Source organism: Lathyrus oleraceus, chromosome 7 (assembly GCF_024323335.1).
Source record: "Lathyrus oleraceus cultivar Zhongwan6 chromosome 7, CAAS_Psat_ZW6_1.0, whole genome shotgun sequence".
Classification (NCBI taxonomy): Eukaryota; Viridiplantae; Streptophyta; class Magnoliopsida; order Fabales; family Fabaceae; genus Lathyrus; species Lathyrus oleraceus.
The window spans coordinates 528,452,041-528,471,168 of NC_066585.1; the positions used below are offsets into that span (position 1 = coordinate 528,452,041).

Genomic DNA, 19,128 nt, shown 5'->3' on the forward strand with positions numbered 1-19,128 from the left:
TCTTGAAATGCCTATTTATAACATTAATACTAAAAGGATGAAACCAAATGAGTTAAATCCAACTTACCTTTGGCATTGTCGGTTAGGCCACATAAATGAGAAACGCATTTCCAAACTCCATAAAGATGGACTCTTGGACTCTTTTGATTATGAATCATATGAGACATGCAAATCTTGTTTAATTGGAAAGATGACAAAGTCCCCATTCACAAGAAAATGTGAAAGAGCTAATGATCTTTTGGCCCTCATACATACTGATGTATGCGGACCACTGAACATACCAGCCAGAGGAGGTTTTCAATACTTCATCACATTTACTGATGATTTCAGTAGATATGGCTGTGTGTATTTAATGAAACACAAATCAGAGTCCTTTGAAAAGTTCAAGGAATTCAAGAATGAAGTACAAAACCAACTAGGTAAGAATATTAAAACTCTTCGATCAGATCGAGGTGGTGAGTATTTAAGCCTAGAGTTTGATGACCATCTAAAAGAGTGTGGGATACTATCCCAACTTACTCCTCCTGGAACACCCCAATGGAATGGTGTATCTGAGAGAAGAAATCAAACCCTGTTGGACATGGTCCGATCCATGATGAGTCACGCCGATCTTCCAAACTCCTTTTGGGGACATGCGCTATTGACAGCAGCTTACACACTTAACCGTGTTCCATCCAAAAAGGTTGATAAAACACCATATGAGATATGGAGTGGTAAGAGACCACATATGTCTTACATGAAGATTTGGGGTTGCGAAGTTTATGTGAAACGACAAATTTCAACTAAGCTTGAGCCCAAATCTGACCAATGCTTATTTGTGGGGTATCCTAAAGAAACAAGAGGATATTACTTCTACAATCCTTCTGAGGGCAAAGTGTTTGTCGCTCGAACTGGAGTTTTCCTAGAAAAGGATTTTATTTCCAAAGGAACCAGTGGGAGGAAAGTAGAGCTTGAAGAAATTCAAGAATCGCAAAGCATTGATACATCTATGGAGGAATTAGAGCAGGAAACACAAGTAGTTGTGGAAGAACAACCTGCTCAAGTAGAACAAGACCAGCGTAGGTCAAGCAGGATACGTCATCTACCTGAAAGATATGGATATCTCATAACAGATCAAGGTGATGTATTACTCATGGATCAAGATGAGCCTGTGACCTACCAAGAGGCCATAACTGGTCCCGAGTCTGAGAAGTGGCTAGAGGCCATGAAATCCGAAATAGATTCCATGTACACGAACCAAGTTTGGAACTTGGTAGAGCCTCCTGTAGGAGTTAATCCTATAGGATGCAAGTGGGTCTTCAAAAAGAAGACTGACATGGATGGTAAGGTACATACCTATAAGGCAAGACTGGTTGCAAAAGGATATAAACAAATTCATGGTGTTGACTATGATGAAACCTTTTCACCAGTTGCAATGCTTAAATCTATTCGAATTTTACTTGCTATCGCTGCATATCATGATTATGAAATATGGCAAATGGATGTCAAAACTTCTTTCCTTAATGGGAATCTTCTTGAGGATGTGTACATGACACAGCCTGAAGGATTTGACATACCAGAAGAAGCCCATAAGATATGTAAGCTACAAAGATCAATCTATGGATTGAAGCAAGCTTCCAGAAGCTGGAATCTTCGTTTTGATGAAACGGTAAAACAATATGGATTCATTAAGAACGAAGATGAGCCTTGTGTCTACAAGAAGGTAGTGGGAGCATGATCGTGTTCCTGGTATTATATGTAGATGACATATTACTCATAGGAAACGATGTCCCTACCCTGCAACAAGTAAAGACTTGGTTGGGGAAATGCTTTTCTATGAAGGACCTAGGTGAAGCAGCCTATATATTAGGAATCAGAATCTATAGAGATAGATCACAAAAACTGCTTGGCCTAAGTCAAAGTACATACATAGACAAAGTGCTGAGACGCTTTAATATGCATGATTCTAAGAAAGGATTCATACCTATGCAACATGGCATGTGTCTATCAAAAACACAATCCCCTTCAACTAAGGAAGAAAGGGAACGCATGAATAAGATTCCATATGCATCTGCAATAGGATCTATCATGTATGCCATGTTATGTACTCGACCAGATGTCTCGTATGCTTTAAATGCAACGAGTAAATACCAATCTGATCCTGGTGATGCCCATTGGGTAGCTGTTAAGAATATCCTTAAGTACTTGAGAAGGACTAAGGACTCATTCTTGATATATGGAGGTCAGGAAGAATTGGTTGTAATTGGTTACACCGATGCTAGCTTCCAGACAGACAAGGATGACTTTAGATCGCAATCTGGTTATGTGTTTTGCTTAAACGGTGGCGCTGTGAGCTGGAAAAGTTCAAAGCAAGATACAGTTGCTGATTCTACAACCGAGGCCGAGTATATTGCTGCCTCAAGTGCAGCAAAGGAAGCTGTTTGGATCAAAAAGTTCGTTAGTGAACTTGACATAGTTCCTAGCATTGTGGATCCCATTGGTCTCTATTGTGATAACAATGGTGCTATCGCACAAGCTAAGGAGCCTAGATCTCACCAACGATCCAAACACATACTTAGGCGTTATCACCTCATTCGAGAGATAATAGATAGAGGAGATGTGAAAATATGTAGAGTACCTACACTCGACAATATTGCTGACCCACTGACAAAGCCTCTTGCGCAGCAGAAGCATGATGGCCATACTAGATCTATGGGCATTAGGGATATGTCTAATTGGCTCTAGTGCTAGTGGGAGATTGTTGGTGTAAGCCCTAGAGGCCAATACTTTTGGTACTTGTATCGAATTATTTATTAATAATAAAAGGCATTTTTCTTTATTATGTTTGTTTAATAAAGTCCCTGGAATAGATAGTCCATTTAATGTATCAAGTATGACTTAATCATGAGATCACATTAAACATAAGGACACTATTCTTAAAGTGTCCGTAGTCAAGCTTTATTATGAAATGGGATAACATTAAAGCATGGAGACTATTATGTTTGTAGACTGATGATCACGTCTCATGGATCATGGATAAAGAGTTATCAAGTCTTAAACATAGGTATGAATATTAAGAGTAATATTCATACTGGATTGACCCGCTATGAGAATACTATATAGAAAGTTATGCGAAGTGTCATAAGTTATTCTCATGGTGATAATAGTGTATACCACTCTTCGACCTGAAACCACTATGGATCCTAGATGTAGAGTCGAGTGCTTTATTGCTGATCCAACGTTGTCCGTAACTGGATAACCATAAAGACAGTTGATGGGTACTCCACGAAGCATGCTGAGGGACATGAGTGTCCTAGATGGAATTTGCCAATCCTGCTTAACAGGATAAATGTCTATGGGCCCAATATTGAACTGGACAAGGGTGACATGGTCTATACCTTGTGTTCAATATAGACATAAGGGCAAAGGGGTAATTATACACATAATTATTATCACAGGAGGTTTTGTCAGATCACATGACATTTTCGTGACTTGGGTAGCAGTGATGTGTTGCTAGATACCGCTCACTGTTTATTATGTTAAATGCGTGATTTAATATAATTGCCAGCGTCGCGAAAAACCTATAGGGTCACACACAAAGGACGGATTGATGAGAGATAGAATAATTAAGGAACATCGTAAGGTACGGTGTACTTAAGCTGAATACGAAATATGGTAAGGTACCAAATACTTAAGTGATTTTGGCATATTATGAGATATAGGCCAAAATGCACTTAAGTGGGCTTTTTGGCTTGAAGCCCACACAAGTGGTTCTATAAATAGAGCTCTTGTGCAGAAGCTTTGTAAGGGAATACAACACAACTGAAGAGTTGGAATTTCGTATCTCTCTTTCCCTCACTCAAAGCCTTCATTCATAACAGCTAGCACTGCGATTGAAGGAATCCGTTCGTGTGGACTGAGTAGAGACGTTGTCATCGTTCAACGTTCGTGATCGCCCCGTGGATCTGTATCAAAGTTTTTGATCATTATCAGAAATCTGCACCAAAGGTTTGAATCGCCACAAGAGGTAACGATTCTATCACTGATCATGCCCATTCGTAAGGATCACTAAATGGAGAAATTTTTAAATTCCGCTGCGCCTTGGATGGCAATTCTCCTTCACTTCCCATAACATGCTATGTTACCTCGACACACCAATCAAGGTAAAATATCTCTCTCCCAACCAAGGTAAGAAGTATTTTTTGTAGTAGTGATCGCAACTCCAAATTTCCTCTTTGGTCTCCTCATTCAAAAAAGTTGTTGTCAGTTTCATGTTGTCTTCTTCAGAGATTTTCCTAATGTTTGTTCCTAACAACAAAGGCCTTTTTGAGGTTGGAATATCCTTAACCATTTTGCAAAATGAGCATGAAACTGTGATTTGATCGATCTTACTTCTTCTACCCACGAGTTATCCTTTTTCAGAGTTGAAATTTGATTTGACATTATTCTAGTCTTCAAACATTAGTTAAGAAAGCTTGAATCTGAGTCGCCTTTCCTTATCCATGTAATTCTAAAATTTTGTATTAACAAACTGTCTTTGTGACTTATCTGCTCCCAAAACTTATTAGAGATAGCTCTCGTGACTTCAGGGTTGTTCAGGCTGCTCACTACATTTGAGAGTGTTGTATCAATAATATTCAAGTATGCGACAAAGTTCTCTATGTTTAACTCTATTATACCAAACGTTTGTAAATTTTAATTCTTCAATCTCATTTTTAGAGTATTCAATTTCTCTTTCACAACAAAGGCCTTATTACCCTAATAATTAACTTTCTTCTAGATCTTTTCTACGAACGATAAGAAATAATCATGCTCTAACCAACAATTGTTAAAGAGAAAATGTTTAGGCCCCTAGTTGGGCTATAGACACATCAACCATATTGGATAACAATTTGATATGTCTCAATTACCGATCCATTGCCTAGTCATTTTCTAATTCTCTATGAGATCCTTTGATATTATAAATCTATCTAACCTACTACAAGCGCTTCCATCTGATTTGAACCATGGATTTTTTCCCATAGTTGGGACATCAATGAGCTCATTTTCTAAATTAATTGGATAAATGCTCCATAGTATTGATTACTCCCATCTATCCTATAACCTTCCTTTCTCTACTTGAGGTCATTGAACGTAAATCCCCTACAACACACCATTCACCATTTGGATTTTAATTTTTTAGTCCAATGGATTCTTCCCAACACTTTCTTTCTCCACTCATTGAGCACGGGGAACAAAAATTAATAACAAAAAACACATGAGTTAGACCAATTAACCTTAAATCCTAAGTAACCTTCTCCTTGAAAAATGGAATTAACTACGAATAATTGTCTTTTCCACATTATCGGGAGCCCCTAGAAACTCCTCCGACTGGCTTATATTTTGAGTCTACTTTATAATTGTTCCAAATGTTATTAACTATATACTAATTTATCTCCCACCTTTTTGTTTCTTAAAGTAAACATATATTAAAGTTACATGAACACATCGATTATGAAAGTCTTATCCTTTTGGAATTATCCCCTAACCCTCTCATATTTAAGAACATAATCTCCATAAATCTAACTTGTAAGAAATATCTCTTGATTCCTTAGCTTCTTATTCCTTCTTTTTCAGCTTCTCAAATCTCATTAACACAAACACCGTCTTTCTCCACACCATTAATTCCTAACCCTTTAGGCTCTTTCCAAATTATGTTTTCCATTTCACAATCCTCGTTGGCCTAGAACCTCACATTACATTTTTCTATATCAGAAAAATTCATTGGTTTGTATCATAATATTGATCCTCTAGAGAACTTTAGGCTTGAGTGATTAGCAGAATTTGATGGGTTTGCAGATGTTGGAGAAGATCTTAAAATAAATTTGGTTGAATGAGAGATTGCAAAAGTTGGGGTAGGATTGGAAGACCGAGCCGAGTTGGTTTCCTTAGAGTTTGATTTTGGCTTAAGAACCCTAGGTGTTCGAAGAATCAAGGTCAAACTTTTTAGGTTATAGATTATCCTAATATTTTTTTAGAATTCTTAATTAGGCCTCTTGTGAAAATACAATTAGGTTTTGTCTTATCTACCTCTTTAAGAGAAAATGGGTTTAATGCCTCACTTGATTGGGCTTTATAACCTGACCACGATGGATTGGGCATGAAAGAATGGAAGGACCTAGTAACCTCTTAAGGGTTAAACTCGCCTTTATAGAAATTTGCATATTAGTATGGTATGATAGTGTTATGTCAGGGAAATTAAAAGTTGGACTGATCAAGAGTCTGATAGTTATCCCAACCAAATTAAGAGCCTTTGCGAGTTGGTTTCCTAAGATTTTGATTTTGGCTTAAGAACCATAGGTGTTCGAAGAATCAAGATTAAACTTTTTAGGTTATAAATTATCTTAATATTTTTTGAGATTTCTTAATTAGGCCTCTTGTGAAAATATGGTTAGCTTTTGCCTTATCTACCTCCTTAAGAGAAAATGGGTTTAATGCCTCACTTGATTGGGCTTTATAACCCGGCCACAATTGGATTGGGCACGAAACAGTGGAAGGACCTAGTAACCTCTTAAGGGTCAAACTTGCCTTTACGAAAATTTGCGTATTAATATGGTATGGTGGTGTTATGTCAGGGCAATTAAAAGTTGGACTGATTAAGAGTTGGATAGTTATCCCAACCAAATTAAGAGCTTTTGCAGGCATCATAAGCATGCTCTCTGAGGTTTATGATCATCTTCTGGGGTACTATTGTATTCTCCCACATCCATATTCATATTTAGGTAATCACTAGAATCGTAGTCTTTCTCATTTTCATATTTTGATTCAGAGACTTTTATTTTTATTTTTTAACCATTCTAACTTGTCTAACTTGTAAAGGCCCGTAATGTTCTTTCACTATAATCTCTATCATCAACTTTAAGAAGAATGGGCCAGTGAACTATAATATTCCATTTGACCTTGATGGAAATTCTTGTTACGCCCAAGATTTTTTTTCTTAGAGGTGTTTTCATCCACGAACATAAAAGTTTAAAATGAGGTTGTTAAGGAAGAGAAAAACATAGAGCTTCTCACATAAGTAGATGCCAAATCATCTGATTCACATTACTATTTCATTGTCTAATTATTCTAGGCTCCTAGGTCTAATGTCCTTGAATCACTTCCGAAGAAAGTCATTAGCATCCGTAGCCAAAGCCAATAATTATCCTTCCTCTTATTCATTTAAAAGGAATAAATATGTGCTCAAAGGAATTAACTTCACTGAGAAATATCCCTGCATATGAAATTCTTCTTGGATGTTGTATGTCATCCATGGTTTTTCTACTTCTCCTGCATAAGCCTTTGGAATCTTTAAGTACTATTCTACCTTCTATTAAAAAAAATCTGGTATGCTTGGGAGTTCTTACATGTTTGACTTTTGTCCATCCTCTCACCTTCCCTAACTTTTTAAGCATAAGTTTCCTTGATGAAATGATTAACCTTTTTCCTATACTCTCGTTCTTGATGCGATTTGTCTTCTAGATTTTCTGCTCTTGCCCTGACATTTTCTTGTTTCCACACTCTGAGTATCTAATGCTACTATGATCATTACAACCACGTTTTTCTTCCTCTCCCTTCTGTTGAATCTTGGAATATTAACGAACAATTTAGACCTCCAATAATTATCATGTCTAATTCTTTTGTCCATCCTTACAAGTATGACTAATTCACTGACTTTCCCATATTTTTGAAAAATATTGAGCATCGCTTTGACTCTAAACTTATTCAAGATTTTAGTAAAGAAGAATGAAACTAAAAAATTCTTCCTCTAGTTTCTATTGCTATATAAGTGATATGATTTTTGATTTCTTTTAATCCTAAGCGTCTATGATTTCCTATAACTACTAACATCTTGCCATTCTTCTCTCTCTCTCTCTCTCTCTCTCTCTCTCTCTCTCTCTCTCTCTCTCTCTCTCTCTCTCTCTCTCTCTCTCTCTCTCTCTCTCTCTCTCTCTCTCTCTCCTCTCTCTCTCTCATCTCTCTCTCTCTCTCTCTCTCTCTCTCTCTCTCTCTCTCTCTCTCTCTCTCTCTCTCTCTCTCTCTCTCTCTCTCTCTCTCTCTCTCTAGGTCCTTTCATTTTTTGAAGCCACCTTTATTTCTCAAGTTACTAAAATCAAAAATCTTTTTCTTCACTCTTTTTTTTGCTAATCAAGTTACTAACCTCTTATTACTAATTTCTTATTGTACTGAACAAAAAGTACATATGCGCGTGATATCTCTACAAGGATAGTGCATACTCAGAGGCCTTAATAGGTTCATAATTGTTTAGGGTGAAAAGAGTCTTCCTACAACTGTGAGAAGTCATGTATGGTGGTGTTGAACGGTGGTGTAGAGAACCCTGCTCATTTAAGGTGAGAGATTCTATATGTACGCATGTTGCTTTGGATATTGTGTGTAAGTTATGAGATGTTCCATTTCTTCCATTGGGAAGAGGTATTTATAGAGGCCTTTGGGACTCAGGTTTCCTCGGGAAGGATCACCTCCCACCTAGTCAATGATGTATCGTTGAATCCTTACTTCCTAAAAAGGACTTGGATCAGCTATTGACCCTGATTTCTCTCTAACCAATAAATATCTCATCCCATGTTTCCCATAAATGGGCGAGTGGGGTTAGTTGGGACGAGAAGATACTTCCTGAAGGACAACATATGATAGTCGTCTCTCCTAAGAGCTGCAAAACCCTGACCTTATTAAGACCTTTACAAATATAACACTACACTTATATTATATTATATTGTTTAATCTTACTCTCTCTTTTAGTGATTAAATCTTGAATCCTAAGATATGACCTAATCTCTCAATGTATTTTAAACTAAATTTATGTTTATAAAAAATTAAATTGCTTTCAAAAAATTTCATTCATCTCTAAACGACTAGGGAAAAGAATGTCTAATCACAAACATTTGCTCATTTCACCTCATTTCAAATTGCACAAAAGCTACCAAGATCTTATACCCCACTCAAAGCATAAACCAACAAGTAATATAAAGGGGTGGAAATTAAACAACTTTTCCAGCATGAGATATGGTTCAAAGATCTAATGTGCTCAAAGCTATTATGTTTAATCATAGCACGCATAACAATAAATCAAAAATTAAAATGATTGAATATTCATATTATGATTCTACTGTTTGGCCATGGAAAAGAAACTAAATGTTTATAACAGACTATAGTGCCAGATTATCCTGCTGTGCCTGCAACATCCATTTAAATAATAAATATCATACTCTAAAATCAACATTTATGTATAAGAAATCTAACTAGAATTTAATAAAGATATAGTGAGAAATGTACATAATTATAATCACATCTATCAGGATTCATGGATTATGTCCTTTTATATAAAATACTATATAATTTAAAATATGGATTTATTATTTTAAGGGTAAAAGAGAAAAAAAACATGGAATCAAGATTATTTAAATTAATTAACATTTTTTATATTTGAGTTCAAACTTAACCGAAACTTGAAAGTAACCTTTACACCTCTAATTGGATTTTTTTGAGCTGAAGTTGAAATATTTTTCAATTTTTTTATATAAATGTTAAAACTCTTTATAGTAATTACACAATTAAAATACTTTTGATCTAAAATATCTAGAAATGAATTAATTCAAAATCAATTCGACAACACTTCATTCACGTTTAACACAACTAAAACTATAGCTTTTATGTGTCAGAAAAAAATACTAAAGTGTATCAGAAAACTATAGCTTTTAAAAGATGATAAAAACTGTACCTAGTAAAGCATATATGCTTATATTATTGGCAATGATGATTCAATAATAAAGTCCCCCTGTTGATTGAAAGTTGACAAGACAACAAATTCAAAGAATGTTAGCCAAACGAAATTTTTAAAGAGCAAATATACTTTCCCTAATTTTTAAAGTTGATATATATATTATATATATATATATATATATATATATATATATATATATATATATATATAATAATATATATAATATAATATATATATATATATATATAATTAAATATATCTAGAATTTTTCATAATAACAGTAAGAATGATATGACAAACATAAAATACCTTTCCACCAATCTCCTCTTGAAGCAACTCCTGAATCATCCTTTTCCCAATTATTCTTTGTTATTAGATAAAAAAATTCATATTAGAAATTTAGATACTAGAAAAAAAAATTCACCATTAAATTAAATAAAATAAACCAAAAATATATTATAGCCCCATGACTCTTGATTTAACTGAAAATAGTTTTGAATATAAAGTCTAATTAAAAATATATAATTTAAAAAATATATATGAATTAGTGACTACTCACAGATAGAATTACTCCAACATTTTGTGTACTCTGAGTATTAGGAATTATGTCTTGACCACCATAATATATGGATGAACTGAAGTTACATGAATGAGTTATTTGATCATGGGAGGTGGAACTCATATTGATATTTTTTGCATTATATACTTCACTTCTATGGTTGTTCTTCAAGATCTCATCTGTGTATATGAAAAATAAATTGAAATTGAAAAAAAAAATATTAGCAGAAAAATTATTTAAAAATTTGTCATATGAACAAAAAACAAAAGAAACAAAATACATCAAATAAAAAACAAGAATAAATTAAAAAATATATATATAATTCAAAAGCATGGCATATAACAAAAGAAACAAAAACAACATAGCCAAACACATACTTTAAAGCCTACCACAAAAAAACTTTAAAAAGTCACTTAGAAACATCAAGATTAAAAAGATGAAGAAGGATGAATGAGATCACCCCTAAATTTAAATAGAGAAAATATTACAATATCATCTTAAGTATAAGAGATAATTTTACTCCTGACTCTAATAGAAATAGAGTAACCACGTTGTATCCACTTCTAAAGAGAAGTGAGGAAAATAAATGTCAATCTCATAGAAAAGTCGCATTTAACATCTAATTTCCACACTCAAGTATCAAGAGATGGTTTCCCCTTATCCATCAAAAAAAGAACCAGACCTAAAAACTCCTTCTATCAAACTAATAAAAAATACTTAATAAAAATAAATTAATTATTGATTTTGATAGAAAAATAAATATATATTAAATAAAAAAATACAAAGGATACTTCTTTCATAAAAAATTTATATAAAAAAAAAAACCATAAACTAGAGCCCTCCATGCGAATCATTCATACATTATTTAATTTCTCTTGTAGTTATGAATGCATTCTTTTAAATCTATATACAGGATTTTTATTAAATTAAAAAAGAGACGCTATCCATATTTAGGGATGATAAAATGGATGCCCGAGACATATCCGTTTTCTCCATATTTTAATGTGGGACGGGCAAAGAATTTATGACCTTCATTTTCTAATGTGTTCGTCCCTTCCCGCTCGTTTTTTTGCTGGCTTTTGCGTGCATGAACATTAACATAATTTTATGATCTTTAGACCTAAAAGATGTCGTACCTGTAGGTCCACACTTTTGTACAGGGTGGAATAAAATTTTAGATTCACACCTTCAACTATATCCGCCCTGTCCCGCTCAATTTTTTTCAAACTTTTTTGGGACGGGTTTAAACGGACAAGTAGGTCAGGGCAAGTTTAAGTGGACATGTCAGTTTGCCACCCCTAGTATATTTTATTGAATTATTATTATTATTATTATTATTATTATTATTATTATTATTATTATTATATTTTATATAAAAACTAGCTAGTAATGATTTAATAATTTGTATTTTATTAAAAATAATTTATATTTTTAATATAACTTTAAAAATATAGAATAAAAATATTATAAAATTATAATTTAATTTGATATAAGACGGGTTACATGAAAGGAAAGTGATGGCTTCAAACCCCCTCTCCCAATCAACATACTAATAATACTATACTTTATAATATTATTTACTATTATTCTTAAATTATATTATCAAACTATATATTATTATACATTATTTAATTTTTGTTTTGTATAAAAAATTATGATTTTTTAATTTTATATAAAAAAAAAACAGACCTGTTTGAAATGTATTTGTATTCGTCCTTATCACACACATACATATAGTATTTAATATTTATTTATGGTATATATTTTTTTATCACTATATTTTTAGAAAAAAAAGCTATTATTGTTTGATATTATAAAAAGTATATTATTAATTTATTTTTCCTCTTTAAATTATGTTTGGTAAGATATATTTTAAACTTAAAATGTATAAGCTCATATGAAAATAAAAGATTTGTTTCATATCTGACTTTTTATCACGGATATATAATTTATTTTTTAAACGCTATTTTAAATAAAATTTTATTTTATACTTTATAGCTTATCATTTTTTCTTCTATTTTTATTCTTATTATTTTAATTAAATTTTACTATTAGTCTTTATAATTTATTTTAATTTAAATAAAACAATTATATATTAAATGTCTTTTATGTCTTTTTAATTTATCAAACACAAATTACAAACTATAAGTTATCCGTTATCAATTAATAGTTCAATTACCTTATGAATTATAAGTCATCAGTCATCAACTACAAGTTACAAACGGTAAATTATCCGTCATCGGCCATCAATCATAAATTATAAACTATCAACTAACTTATCGATCAACGACTATTTTAACCAATCATAAGATAAATTTTTGGATCAATCCCTAAATCTAATAGAATATAAAGAAATCAAAATCCCAACACAAAAATTGACAAATATGAACTCATTGTAATGATTAAGTGATCTAAATCTTAACACTTACCAAAATTTATATACATATTATATTATATTATATTATATTATATTATATTATATGGAGTTTCATAAAATGAGAATCTATGAATATATATATTACCTTGAGTTTCAATTATGGAGTTTAATGTCTTGTCGTCAATCTTCTCATTGACTTCAAATCGCACAGATTCTCTCCCTAATACCTGAATAATGATTATCAGAGTTGTATCAGCATAATGATTCAAATAAAATCTAAATAATCATTAAATAAGGAACAATAAAAATGAAGCACTAAAGCATTACCAAAGGTGATTGAGAAGAAAACACAGAGCTAAAAATTCCAGAAGAAGAAAATGGATGGGATCCATTCTTTTGGTTATTTTTTCTCTCCATTGTCCTCTTTTCTCTCTAAGCACTATTCTCAATTCATTTAATCAAATTAATGAGATGTTAGAGCCTTTATTTATAAAAACGGATAAATAGAAGATAAATCAACAAAATGTTTCAAAACAAGCAAGCAAAACTATGGGTAGTATAAACGCTTTCTTTTCAACATGATATGTAACACTAATAATTATTTTTTAAAATGAGGTTTCACATGTTTTTCACCTAATATAAAAGTGTACGTTACAGAAAATGAAGATTTCACATGTTTTTCATCTAATATAAATGTATGTTAGAGAAAATGTGAGAAAGAAAATTATGCTAACCTTTCTCTTATTTTTATGATATTTAGTGGACAATAATATATATATATATATATATATATATATATATATATAATAATATATATATATAGATATATATATATATATATATATATATATATATATAATATATATATATATATATATATCTATATTCTATATATGTGTGTGTGTGTAAAAGTTTATTTAAGGAGTAATTGACTTGATTTCTTGTTATTAAGGATGAATTTCACCTATTGAATCGTCATATTAAAGTATTTTAGGTTAAATTTCAGTTTTAGTCATATAATTTTATCTGATTTATAAAATTAGTATAAATTAATCTCTCTGTTAATCATTCTTTTATGTTTTTTTTCAAAAAAACCGAATAGATATTTGTTTTTTAACTTAGTTTTTTATTTATAAAATTCATCAATAAGTTATGATTTATCATGTTTCACATAAAACTTATAATTTTAAAAAATAGGAATATCTAATTTTTAATTGCAAAAGTATGAGAAGAGATTAAAATTGTTAAATTTAAAATAGTGGGAGCAATTTCGTAAATCAAATAAAATGAGATAAGGAAATTAAAATTGTAATTAAACCAATATTTTATTAAGTAATTTTATTTTTCATATCCACAAATATTTATAAAAATGTAAAACTATTTAAGAAGTTATTAAATTATTTTAAATAAACGTATAATAAAGTTTTAAAAAATATTAAAAAATAAAAATGGTTAAATTACATAGCTATCTTTTTTTTTATATCTCATGTATTTGCTCATTAGTATAGTTTGAAAATAATCAGTAGTTTTGTCAATAAAAATTATTGGTAATAGTCAAAATGTAAAAATATTTATAGGTAAAAATATGTAATAATCTTTTTTTTTCAGTTCATTGATATAAACTTTTATTCCTATATGGTTTGATAAGGTATAAAAATTGAGGTTTTCGTCCCATCACTTATCAATCAAAAAATTTAGTAATTATTTTTATAATAGACCCCTAATTAATACTCATAAATATCTTAGAAATGAAATATCAATATTAAATATAAATAAACAAAAAGAATATTTTAGACACATCAAAATATAAAATGAATACATTAAAATACATTTTCTTTTTTTAAATTCAAAATCTTTTTTTTTTAAAAAGCCAACTAATTCAAATGACAAATCACATTGTCTACTTTTATTTAATAACAGAATAATACATAAATAATGACAACATATATAAATCTGACCACAAAAAGAAGGAACAGAAATACAATTTAGATTGTCAGAATCAAATTTTTAGATTAACTCATTTTTTCTAGATAGAGTATTGTAAATTCATAAATAATTTAAAATTCAACAAATATGTAAAATAAAAAAGCTTATCATAAGTTTTCATTAGCTAAAATATACTTTGTGCTTTTTAAAATTCGATAAAAAAAAGTAAACTCGAGTCAAAGAGTATAATTCAACGATTTTACATAATTTTACAAGGTTTTACCGATTTCAAAGTGATTTAAATCATTTAAAGCATCAAAGAATGTGATTTTGCATAAAAAAAAGTTTTTACTTATAATTTAACACAAAATTCTTACCTTGAAACGTAAAATCTATAGAAATTAGGCTTTAATTTGGGAATTTAACAACTTTGCTTCTAGCTATTAAAGTACATCAAATTTATTAGACTATAAGTTCTTGAAATTTTAAGTATACATCATCATAATTCATAAACAAAATTTTCAAATTATATTTATAAATTAATAATCAAATTGCAAAGTTCATGATTTCCACCCTACTGGATACCTAAATGATCCACAAGCTTGGAGGAGATGCCATTGGGTCGAACTCAGGAACTTATTTCTCTTCCTCCTTCGAGTTGTGGAACTGAAAGTATAATCTAGTGAAAATTACCACAACAAAAACACCTACGAAATATATAGCCGCCATGGCTATGACTACCTAGTTGACGTGGTTACTCTATTCTTCATGATTCTCAAATGGCGGAGCATACACATGGAACTTGAGAAGCGCGACTGGTTCATTGTTGAATGCCATTGCAATCGAAATTTGGAAGTTGACTTTGAAAAGTTGAAATACATGTGTTTACTTATATGTTTATATAATAGATGTGGAGAGGGACCCACCTTCAATTGACCGATTAAGTTTGGGTTGATTACTTATCATACTAACAAAAATAATAAAATATTACAAATTTGTAGGAATTAATTAATTTATCTTAATAAAATAATACCATAATGTCGGGTCCAAGTGTCTTTTTTCTCATGTTGCACGAATTCTCCCGCTTTGTCAATTTCGAAAATGTATACTACTATCGTGGGGATGGAATGTGCTAGATTATATTCAAGTTTATGGAAAAAAAAACTACAAGCAAGATCCTAGTGATGTTGACATCAAGGACCATCTAGAGTGTAAGGATCTACCGGATGTAGTTTCCTGACTTAAACCTTATAAGTGTTTTAAGGTTATTTGAACCATTTGCCACCAATATGATATCGCACAAAATTTCAAGTGCATGCGCAACGAGTTAGTTGTCGGTTTAAAATAGAAGATGAACAAATAGCTCCAAATCCAATGGAAGAAACCCCTTAAAATCCCATATTTATCAAATTTTAGGTTTTAAGCATATCTTGAGAGTTTACCCTGATAATTCTTTCACGATCAACAATATTCAAATCACCTAAACATTTCATTTTAATAGTGATAATTTGAATTTAAAAAGAAAAGGAAATGAAGCAGAACATGTATTTAAATGTCTAAGCTTGAAACTTCTGCAAATGAATTCTAGCCAAAGTTGTCATAATCGAGTTTTTACATTAACTCGCTTTACCTAGATAAAATCAAAACGTAATATATATATATATATATATATATATATATATATATATATATATATATATATATATTATATATATATATATATTATATATATATATATATATATATATATATTATATATATATATATATATATATATATATATATATATAATATATATATATATATATATATATATATAACATACGCGCACAAACACATTGTTGTAAATGCATAATTACTTTAAAATTCAACAAAAATGTAAAATAAAAAAGCGTAGGAGAACTTTTCATAAGCCAAAATATAAACTCTACTTTTTAAAATATGATAGAAAAAAGTAAATTTGAGTCAAAGAGTATAATCCAACGATTTTACATGAATTTACACTATTTCACCAATTTTAAAGTGATTTAAATAATTTAAATTAATCCAAGGATGTAATTCTACATAAAAAGATTTTTACTTACGATTTAACATAAAATTCCGACCTTAAAATGTAAAATCTATAGAAATTAGGTTTTAATTCGCGATTTTAACAACTTCAGATACAATATCAAAAACCAAAGAGGTATTAAAAAACAATTTGCCTAGACAAAACAACAAAGAAATAAAACTCAAGCAACTGAAAACTTCAACTCTTAAGGTCCACCCTAGATCTCAAATCACAATGACCACCATCAACATATCATAATCCAACAAGAGAACGCAAAAAATAACATATCTGAAGAATCAAGATAAACATTGGATCCAGAATTGGTTAAGGCATGTGATAGGATTCTGAAGTCAATCAGAGAAAGTCTTCATCTCTGATCTACCTAGAACCCAATTACTAGCAAAAAAAACTCTTCCTTTCCACTTATTTCATAGTTATTGAAGTACCATTAAAGTTTTCATCATTATGGACCCTCCAAATAGACCAAACAACCACATGTCAAGTTATGGAAAAATCACCCTTAGACTTTGCCCTACCACCTAAAGAGAGGAGAAAAACTCAAAAAGAAGCCTATGATTACTAGGAAGAATCACATGTCAGCCCAATCATTGAAATATCTTATACCTCACTATCAAAGCTAACTGACAAGTGACAAAATAATGAGAAACTAACCTAACTAAACCCTTACACGGGAGACAGAAGATCCCATAAGAAGAAAAACTCACCCTAGTTTAAACAAATTATCTCTAAAAGGAATTCTATCTTGCAAAAGCTGCTAACAAAGGACCGCCGCCTTAGAAGGATCCCAGCTAATCCAGATGAAGGGAAAAGTCAAACATTTATCCCACTTAGTCCAGAAGATCTTAGCATCTCCCTCACTCCTCCCAAAATAAACCTTCTTTGAACCCTTACAAACTTCTTCGAAACCTTCACAGACATTTTCAAAAATAAAGAAAGAAGATGGAGATACCATTAAACCCCGAATTAAGTAAAAATACTCAACCACCCAAACTAACATACATGTGCTTCAAAGAATGGATACTTTTGGTCAACAAAATGACTAAAGGAGCCCAAGTAGTTTAGAGCTTAAGATTGACCACACATGCATACTTATGTACTTAAACGAGAGGGATTCATTCCTACAGTGGAGGAAATCGCCCTCTGAGTCCAAAACAACATGGTACATATTAACACTATAAGATTAACCTTAAATAAATTAACCTGAAGACCCGAAGTTCGCTCAAAATGCCTTAGGATTGCTTTAATATTACATAGGTTCCCAATACTATAGACCTCCAAGGTGAGAGTATCATCTTCACATTCAAGACAAGAAACCATAAAATTAAAAAATCCCTTAAACCTGGAGTAAAGACCAAACTCCATAACCCTAGAAACTAAGTCACTAAGCTCTTTAGCCATAAGAATAAAAAGGAAAGGAGCTAGATGATCCACTTGTTTTAAACTCCTAAAGAAAAAGGAAAGGAGCTAGAGGACCCATTTTATTTTTCAATAAGGAGGACATGTTGTGTTTAGGTCATTATGCTGGTGAAAGTTATTTGTTACTAGACCGTGTGGTGGAAAGCCATTGAACGAGCTTCAATTCATGTTTGCATCAAGTAATTCATCTTCTATCTTATGCATTTCCTTTTGTTTAAAAGATGACATTTGTGCTTCGATCCATATTTGCAAGCAAATTATTTTGATTCAAATTTTAAAAGCTTTATGATCTTATATGAGCAATTTCATTTTGTTCTAAATGTTTATCTCTTTCTTTATCCACCACTTAATCAAAGTTAAGGGAGTCTTTGAATTAATTAAAAAAAAGTTTTAACTTTGATCATACTTTTGTTATAGTTATTAAATATGAGAATAAATATTGATTTTTTAAAGATCAATTGACACTTTGACTTACCATGCCATACTTGTGTTCAAAGTAAAATAAAAGAAAAAGTTTTAGAAAAGAGTACAAAAAGGAAAGATCCTTTATTGCATTTTTTACACAAAAAACTCTAGTTTTTTATAAAACATTTTTACAGACAAAATACAAAAAGGAGGGATCTCCAATTTTATTGGTCCCCACGTGCCTTGCATTTCATCATCAACATCATCATCCCAAGTATTTTTTTTCTTGCCATCTTCATACATCACCATAGCACCATGTGCATATCATCATCATTAGCAACATGAAAAACACAATTTGGAATAAAGCAAAACAACAAAAAAGGGGCGCGAAGCTCATGTTATTAAAGTCTAGCATGTCATACATCATACTACTCTCATACACATTATTCACATCATGCTGCATACGTACATACATACATCATTTTTTGAATTAAAATAAAAAAATCCAAACAATTCACAATTTCTCTAACAAACTCAAATCAATTCACAATCAAAAACTCAACACACACTAACACAAATTAACTTGATCCTAACCATTCATTAACCACAAAAGCACATGGATCCTCAAACATTCA

At 31.0% G+C, this 19,128-nt stretch overlaps 1 protein-coding gene across 1 annotated transcript; it reads right to left on the reverse strand.

Moving 5' to 3' along the window:
- Positions 1-8,974: 8,974 nt before the first annotated feature.
- On the reverse strand, positions 8,975-13,237 carry LOC127106353 (uncharacterized). Its single transcript, XM_051043656.1, has 6 exons — positions 13,003-13,237; positions 12,821-12,902; positions 10,299-10,477; positions 10,049-10,103; positions 9,737-9,793; positions 8,975-9,191 (listed from the first exon to the last, which is right to left on the reverse strand). Exons 1-5 carry the CDS (start codon positions 13,090-13,092, stop codon positions 9,777-9,779), a joined length of 423 nt encoding a protein of 140 aa, XP_050899613.1. The 5' UTR covers positions 13,093-13,237; the 3' UTR covers positions 8,975-9,191; positions 9,737-9,776.
- Positions 13,238-19,128: the final 5,891 nt, after the last annotated feature.